At 56.6% G+C, this 8,561-nt stretch overlaps 1 protein-coding gene across 1 annotated transcript in view; it reads left to right on the top strand.

Annotated features, from left to right (window-relative positions):
- The window catches only part of PRKCSH (protein kinase C substrate 80K-H), a 13,429-nt gene that overhangs the window by 1,355 nt on the left and 3,513 nt on the right, over positions 1-8,561 (top strand). Inside the window, exons 4-9 of the mRNA XM_010828496.1 lie at positions 107-202; positions 306-363; positions 1,276-1,393; positions 3,068-3,197; positions 7,419-7,503; positions 8,333-8,411. Coding sequence (XP_010826798.1) covers positions 107-202; positions 306-363; positions 1,276-1,393; positions 3,068-3,197; positions 7,419-7,503; positions 8,333-8,411 — 566 coding nt within the window. The remainder of the gene's footprint in view (positions 1-106; positions 203-305; positions 364-1,275; positions 1,394-3,067; positions 3,198-7,418; positions 7,504-8,332; positions 8,412-8,561) is intronic.

Below are 8,561 nucleotides of genomic sequence, written 5' to 3'. Positions count from 1 at the left end.
CATCAGTTATTCTCACATTTCTCACGCTCCCGTGTGCATGTGGTGGGCGTGACCTGCCGGATCCTGAACCCACTCCACAAACCCTCCTTCCCTCCTTTCCCCACAGGCACAGCTGCCTGTCCCAATGGCAGCTTCCACTGCACCAACACAGGCTACAAGGCCCTGTACATCTCCTCCAGATGGGTCAACGATGGAGTGTGTGGTGAATGAACTGGCCCCAGGATGGGGGACAGGGTGCTGGGCGGAGGGAAGGCGGCATTGCGGGGTGGGGGGAGTCCTGACAGCGCCCCCACGTCTGCCCTCAGACTGCTGTGACGGGACCGACGAATACAACAGCGGGATCGTCTGTGAGAACACCTGCAAGTACGTAGCTGACACCCCCGTTCCCTTGCCCCCCTCTCCCCCTTCCCTTGCCTCGCCTTGCTGGGTGAATCGGGCTCCCTCTCCTCTCTGCTTTTGTGTGTTGAGGGCTCACCCTGTGTCAGGTGCTCTGTGCATGCTCTATCAGCGGTTTCCCTTCTGGCCTGGAAGCGAGTGTCATGTGTTCGCCTGTTCAGCCGATGAGGGAGCTCACGCTCAGAAAGGAAAATGACTTTCTCAGGGTCTCATAGCTAAGAGATAGCAGAACCAGGACTCGAATCCAACTTGGTCTAACCTGGGACTCCGTGCTTTTAATTGCACCGCTGCAGCAGGACCTGAAAACTGAAATGCCCACAGGCAGGTGATGGAAGCAAGTGCATGCAGGCCGAGTGTAAGGCAGTCAGGGAGTGATGGGGATTGTGGCGTTTAAAAGGGACAGCCTCCCTCCACTCCTGTGAGTTGGGAGCAGGTGGCAGGACCGGATATGTTTTTCAGAGAAGCTGAGCGTCGTGACATTTCCGTAAACCCTTCTGATGGAAGGTCTCTTAAGTAGAGAGTAGACTGAGCAGATTTTGCCTACAGGCCAGACAGCCCTTCTGTCAGGGAGTCTGTGACTTGTGCGCTCGTCTCTTTCTCGTCTTGGGCACCTCCTTCCAGCCCCACATCCCAGCAACCCCTAGTCCCTCCCACGGCCCTGCGGGTGAGCGAGCCCTGTCCACTGCACCTCCTCTCTAGGACGGGGGTGAGGGACTCTGAAGCCAGGAGGACCTGGGGGAGGAGGGAGCAGGAGTGTTTGAGCTCCTGTTTTTGCCCACACAATGGGGTGATGGCAGGGGCTTGAACCCCTTTGGAAGAGGCAGACCTAGTGGGCACTAAACGCCCTCCCATTGGTGCTTGTGTCTCCCTTCCCCCCAGAGAGAAGGGCCGCAAGGAGAGAGAGACACTGCAGCAGATGGCAGAGGTGACCCGCGAGGGCTTCCGCCTGAAGAAGATCCTGATTGAGGACTGGAAGAAGGCCCGGGAGGAGAAGCAGGTGAGGGGCCTGGTGGGGCTGAGCCAGGACGACCTGGAGGCTGGTGAGGCTGGCTGGGGTTTATGTCTGCTCCCCACCAGTGGTGTCCTGGGGCCAGTTGGTGTCTGTCTGTGCCTTGTGTCCACTTGACGTTTAGTTGTTGCTTAGGCTGGTACCAGGTGGGCGGCAGCCAGGCATGGACCTAGGCCTTGGGTGCAGACCAAAGTGGGCTTGGAGGAGGGACGCCTCTCCTCCGGGTTCTAGGGTGCTCTCATCTGTAAGTTAAGGCCAGTGACTGTATGTCTTACCAGTTCTGGGGGAGGACTCAAGACAAGGTCCTTCAACCACAGCCAGGTTAGCTCAGTAGGGTGGGTGCTGGGGATGTGTGGGGGGAGGGCCGAAGAGGGTGAGTCCCCAGGGGTGTGTCTCTCCCTGCCTGTCTGCCACCCCCTTAACTGGTAGGTCAGAGTCCTCAACTCTCCTTCAGGGCTCCCGCTTAACCCTCTGAGCAAGGGCCCCAGCTCTGTTTCTCAGACCAGGGAAGGGTCGGGTCTTCCTCTCCCACCCCCATGGCCTGGCTAGTGAGGTACCTCCTGAATTCATAGTGGGCAGTGTATTCAGGGCCAGTGAGATCCTTCTCGTGCTTAGCCACACAGTGAAGTTGGTGCCAAGTGACCTTTGACTTCATGGGCCAGCAGGAGGACCCTGGCAGCAGATCAGGTTGAGGTGTCAGGCAAAGTCTTGGGAGGGACCCTACATCCTAGGGCCCACATTCTTAGGCTGGAGCCCACCCAGCACACACGTTCCTTGCTTCCTTCCTTCCTTGAATATTTTTTATTTATTTGGTTGTGCTGGGTCTTAGTTGCAGCATGTGGAATCTAGTTCCCTGACCAAGGATCAAATTGGCCGCCTTGAATTGGGAGTACAGGGTCTTGGCCACTGAATCACCAGGGAAATCCCCTTTCTTTTTTTTTCTTTTTTTTTTTTAATACAAGCAATCAGTTTTTAAAAAGAATTTTATTTTATTTTTGGCTGTGCCGGGTCTTCATTGCTGCACGCAGGCTTTCTCTGGTTGCAGCAGGCAGGCTTCTCATTCAGTGGCTTCTGTTATTGCGGATCACAGGCCCTAGGCACGCCGGCTTCAGGAGTTGCAGTTCCCAGGCTCTAGAGCACAGGCTCAGTAGTTGTGGCGCAGGGGCTTAGCTTCTCCTAGGCACGTGGAGTCTTCCTGGGCCAGGAATCAAACGTATGTTCCCTCCCTTGGTCCCTCTGCTCTCTGAACCCGCCTTGGGGCACAGGAAGCAAGGAAGACCTCCTGGAGGAGGAGGTCTCCATCTATATCAAAATCTGTAGGTTTATTCAGAGTTAGCCAGGCAGAGTGTTGCAGACAGAAGGAAAGCCTATGTGAAGAACTAGGGCTAGTGTGTGTGGAGAGCTTTGAATGTTGTTAGGGCAGTTAAGATAGCAAAGGGGTGGATGAGGCTGGAGAGGTGGGCAGGGTCCTGGTTGTGCAGGGCCTCAGGCATGCACTGAGGTGTTTGTATTTCTCTCCAGTGGGCTGCAGAGAACCATAGTAGCAGGGGTTGGAGGAGATCCAGGAGGCGGGTGTATTAGGAAAAGATAATGTGAAATAGAGGCAGGAGAGGAAGAGGGAAGAATAGGCTGAGAGCCGGCCCCTGTCTTCTGCCTTCCCAGAAAAAGCTCATTGAGCTGCAGGCTGGAAAGAAGTCACTGGAGGACCAGGTGGAGGTGCTGCGGACCCTGAAGGAGGAAGCCGAGAAGCCAGAGGAGGCGGCCAAAGACCAGCACCGCAGGCTGTGGGAAGGTACGTCGCTGCATCCCGCGTGGCTGAGATGCCCCCTTGGCTCCTACCAGGGAAGAGTCTGGGCCCAGGAGTCTCTTGCCCATTGTCTCTTGTCTGTCGTTCCACTGGTTTTTTTTGAATCACGGCCCTTTAGTTCCCCAGTTGCCTCATTATCTTCGACTGTGTGTTGGGCATTGTGTTTAAAAGTCATTTATAGCAGTAACTTGCAGCTTTGATGAGAGGTCCTTCTCTCGAGAAGAGGGGCTTTTCTTTCTGCCTTCTTTGTGAGAACACTGGATTCAGGGACTGCAAGTCTGAAGTTGAGGCTGGAGCTTCCTCCAGCCCCCCAGGCAGAGCGAGCCGAGGTCCGAGCAAGGGCTGCCTGATTCCTGGCCCAGCTTAGCCCTGAGGGGAGTCCCATGGGGTCATAGTTATGGGGCGGGTCACCTTGGACCTTGATTTTCATTTCCCTTCCCTCACAAGTTATCAAAATGGACATCCACATTTGCCAGGCTTGGCAAAATCCTTTAGGATGAAAGTAGCTTCTACCTTCTCTTCTCTTCTTCACTTCCTCATTGCTCTGGCAACTCCTACTGCCTGGGGTTGGTTTTAAGGTGATTTTTTTTTTTTTTTTTAATGCTTGGTCCAGCATTTTCTTGCTGTTGGCAGATTGTGCCGCTGTTGTGGATAATCTGAAACCTTGGCATTTGTTCTGAGTCTGCTGTGTGCAGGGACACACATGGCGGAAGGCGGATAGGAGGGAGAGGTGGGGCAGAAACCCACTCCAGACTAGTTGAAAGACTAAGATCAAGCATTGCCAGAAATATCTGGAGCCGTGGCCCCAGCCGGTCACAGGGATGGTGACCAGCGGCTGGTAGCCTTCTGAGGCTGTGCTGTGATCTCCTCCATCTTTTTGAGCATCTGCTGTGTTCTTCCGCCCTTCCCCCTCTCCGTCCTGATTTCTCATAATCGGTAATTCAGTCGTTCATCTGACAAGCACCTGCTGCGTGCCTGTGATGTGCCAGGTCTACCCCAGGTGCCCACAGTACATCATTGACTAAGATGGATGAAGCCCTTTACCTGTAGAAGGGACAGGCTCAAAGGTCGTGAGGCTGCATCTTGTCTAGTTTTTAAGGAGCAGCAAGGAGACCATGAGCTTCCTGGGTGGTGCTAGCGGTAAAGAATCTGTCTGCCAATGCAGGAGACGCAAGAGATGCAGGTTCAGTCCCTGGGTTGGGAAGATCGCCTGGAGGAGAGCATGGCAACCTGGTCTAGTATTCTTGTCTGGGAAATCCCATGGACAGGGAAGCCTGGCAGGCTACAGTCCATGGGTCACAAAGAATCAGACATGACTGAGCAGTGCACACACACACACACACAGACCATGTTGGTGAATGAGCAGAGACTCCCCCTCTTTGTTTACATAACATCAGCTGCTTCTGTGATCAAGCCACAGAGTTCAGGGGTTGCCAACAGGGACCTTATGACCTGTCAAACCTAAAATATTTAGCGCTGGGTTCTTTACAGTAAAGTTTGCTGACCCCTGATAACAGACGCCAGTATTCTCTCCCACGCTGACGCTGGGTAGACCAGGGCACCCAGTGCTTGTTTCACAAGGATCATCGTGTTTTTGTCCCTGCTCCCCTTTCCCAGTCATCACCTGGTTTCACAAACAAGGAAGCTGAGGCCAAAGAGGCCACTGGCTTGCCCAGCTAGACTGATGCCCACATTATTCCGATTGCAGACCCTGTTCCTTATCTGCAGGCTTGAGTCACCAGCCTGCTCCTGCCTCGCTCAGGGCCCAGTTTCCTTTGCGTGTGTTGGGTCTTTGTTGCATGGTGTGGGGCTTCTCTAGTTGCGGCAGGCAGACTCAGTTGCCCCACGGCGTATGTTATCTTACGCCAGAAATGTGTCCCCCGTGTTGATGCTTTATTAGGATTAGATTATATTATTACGTTTCTATTTATTAAGTTCTATTAAATTATTGTTCTTTATTAGAATTATTAGAATCAGAAGGCTGACTTTTTATTACTAATTTATATTTACTTTTGGCCATGCCGGGTCTTCCTTGCTGCTTGCAGCCTTTCTCTAGTTGCGGCAAGCGGGGGCTACTTTTTGTTAGGGTGTGGGGCTTTCTCGTTGCAGAGCACAGGCTCTAGGCGCACGGGCTTCATAGTTGTGGCACACAGGCTCAGTAGTTGTAGTGCGCAGGCTTAGTTGCTCCACAGCATGTGGAGTCCCCTCGGACCAGAGATCGAACCCATTTCCCCCGCACAGATTCTTTGCTGGAAGCCTGATTCTTAACCACTGGACCCCAGGGAAGTCCCTGGGCCCATTCTGCCCCTTCTGGCCTGCTGATGGCCTCCCTCCATCAGGCCAGCAGTCTTCCTGGCTCCCCCAGTGCCTTGGGTGGGACAGCATTTGGGCCACCACTGGCTGGTTACAACGCCCCCTGCGGTCGAGGGCTTCCCCCCGCTCTCTGTACTCTGTGTATGTGCCATGTTGGCCTGATGGCCTGCCCACACCCCCACCAGCCCTGCGAAACTGCTGCTCTTTGTTGCTCCCAGGCCTCTGCTCCAGCCATGCCCACTGCAGACGTGTGTCGAGCGGGCTGCAGGCCCAGCGCTCAGCGGTGACACACGCCCCCTCTAGAAGATTCCACTGGGCAGCACTGGTCTGCACGGTGTATGCGTGTTGTGCTCTGTCCCCGGGTGCCTCGTTTCCTTTTACTCTTTGCTCTCCGTTTTTTCTCACTGCGGTAAAATCCCAGTCATGTTCCAAATTCACCATTTCAGCCCGTTTTCAGCGCCCGACTCAACGGTGTCAGGTACGTCCACACTGTCGACAGTGTCCAGCAGGACGTCGTTGCTGCTGTCTAGTTCCAGAACATTCCTATCACCCCAGGACAGATCCCCCAGGCCCATTAAACTGGCCCTCCAGATCTCCCCTTGGCCCTGTCCCCAGCCCCCGGCCCCACGCGTTGGCTTCCTGTTTCCATGGACTGACCTGCTCTGGACGTTTCACATGAGGAAGTCAGGCAGTGAGTGGCCTCTGTGACTGACTGCTTTCCCCTAGTGTCGTACTGTCAAGGGTCATCCATGTTGTAGCCCGGTGTCGGGACCCCTGCTTCCTTTTTAAGAGCTGCTGTCCATTCCAGCGTGTGACCCTGGTGGGGTTGTCTCATCCAGGTCCATTTTTCCCATCAGGTTTTTGGTCTCCACTGCTTGTAAGTGGCTCTTGTGTACCGAGGGGCTGGCCCTTGGTGACTGAAGTTGCAGGCGTTTTCTCTTTCACCTTTGCTGCCAGGTTCCTTTACTCTTTTTTTCCGGGCCACGTGTTAGAAAGTGAGCGACCTCTGGTCTTTGCTTCTGTTTCCACCTTCTTTTGCACCATGTCTAGCATCCTTTTACACAAGGCTGGGCAGACTAGTGCCTGGCTTCTTAGTGTGGAGTTGCTGACTCAGGTTCAGGGTTGGCACGCCACGGAGGTTGCACCGGGATTCCCAGAAGGTGGTGGGGATGAGCATGGGCTCTGGAGGCACATGGCCTGGCTTGGGCCCCCGGCTGTGCCCCTCACCAGCTGGGTGACCATGGGCAGGTCCTTTCATCCACCTGAGCCTGGGGCTCTCATCTGTGAGGACATTGTTGCGGTCTCTGGGACACAGGCTGCTCATCCTGGTGGAGAGGGCCGAGCCTCATAGTGCAGCTGCACTGGGGGTGCTTTCCTGAGTGACCCTGAGCCGGTTGGGCTGAGACAGGCCGAGGAGAGACCATCAGAGCACGTGTGGGGCTGCAGCGCCCTGCGTCCTCTGGCCACAGCTCAGTTCCCGTCTTCCGTGCTGGTGGCTTCTCCCCCTTTGCGAGACACTCCGCGGGGCCCCCAGGACATCTGCCTCACCTGGCTGCGCCCCCACCCCAGCCTCTGTCCCCTGACCTCTTTTCCTGGGGCCTCCTGAATGTGGCACACCTATGGTCCTACCCCTCACTCTGTCACGGATTGTTCAGACTCTCTGCAGATGCCCCCAGCTGCCCCTGCTGGATCCTCCATCCATCTGGCACTGCCCAGCTCCTCTGCCCCCCCACCCCCACACAGGCCAGCCCTTCTCATTGCCTAGCTCCCGCCCCCAGTCTGCCCCCCACAGTGGCCTGACTCAGAGCCCCAGCCTCAGCACCCAGAGGCCCGGGCACACAGTGAGCCCAGGGGGTGCTGGGGATGGAGGATGATGGAGCTGGTCCTCCACAGAGCAGCAGGCCATCTCCAAGGAGCAGCGGGAGCGGGAGCTGGCAGCCAGCGCCTTCCAGGAGCTGGATGATGACATGGATGGCGCGTGAGTGTGCCAGCGCCACCTGCCCCGGGCTCCCTCCTCCCTCTCCCCACCTTTAGGAAACCAACCAGAGCCCACCTCCTTGCCCTGGAGCCCGATCCCCTGGGGGCTTGGAGGGGCTGGGGAAGAGATGAGGGAAAACACCCCCTCGAGCTGGACAGGGGGACTCAGGATCTCAGTGCTTTTCGAAAGCCTATTCTGTGGCCCGGGACGCTTTAGTGAAAGACGAAATTCTGGCCAGTGCCCCTGAACTTGCTGGCCAACCCCAGGCCCACGGCTCAGTGGAGGGTGGGCTTTTGGGAACAGGGAGGCTGGGCAGGCCCCCTGGTGGGAGGCCTGGGACTTTGGAGGGTTCCTGGGGGGAGAATGGGCAGGGCGGTCCCGTTCCTGGTGGGCAGTGGTGGTGGGCGGTGGGATAGAGGCAGGATGGGCCACCATGGGTATGTGGGTCTCCTGTGGTGGAGGACGCCAGGCCACAGTGTTTCCCTGTACTGGGCTCTAAGGGTGGAAGGGAGTGGCAGCTGGGCCTTGAGGACACGGCTACCACCCCACCCCTGTGCCTGTCCCTCCCTTGTGCTCCTCAGGGCTGTGGAACCTCAGCAGTGGGTAGGAGGCAGTGGACGGGGTGGCTAGGACCTGCCTTTCCCAGGATAGAGACCAGACCGGGCCCTAACTCCAGACCTCATTTTTTCCCACTTTCCTGCCTGCCCTCTCTCTCTGCCCCAAGGTCCTAAAGCAAGTTCTCAGGAGGAGCCCTGGCCCAGGTTGGGGGGCAATTGACCAGAAGCCCATGGGCTCACTGCTCTATCGTCTTCTGCCTTTGACCCCGCAGGGTCTCAGTGGCTGAGCTGCAGACCCACCCGGAGCTGGACACGGATGGGGACGGGGCATTATCAGAAGGGGAAGCCCAGGTACTCGGCCCACCCCTTTGCTTGGGACTTCTGGAGGGGATTGCCCCAAGGTGACCTCAGGGTTGGGAGGGCGGGGGTGGCCAGAGGCAGGCCTTCTGTGGGCTACTCCCATGGAGAGTCCCCTGCTGGCCCAGGGCCAGGGTTCTGGGG

Source organism: Bison bison, unplaced genomic scaffold, assembly GCF_000754665.1.
Source record: "Bison bison bison isolate TAMUID 2011002044 unplaced genomic scaffold, Bison_UMD1.0 scf7180017864492, whole genome shotgun sequence".
Classification (NCBI taxonomy): domain Eukaryota; kingdom Metazoa; phylum Chordata; class Mammalia; order Artiodactyla; family Bovidae; genus Bison; species Bison bison.
This window is presented reverse-complemented; position numbering and strand designations above follow the sequence as displayed.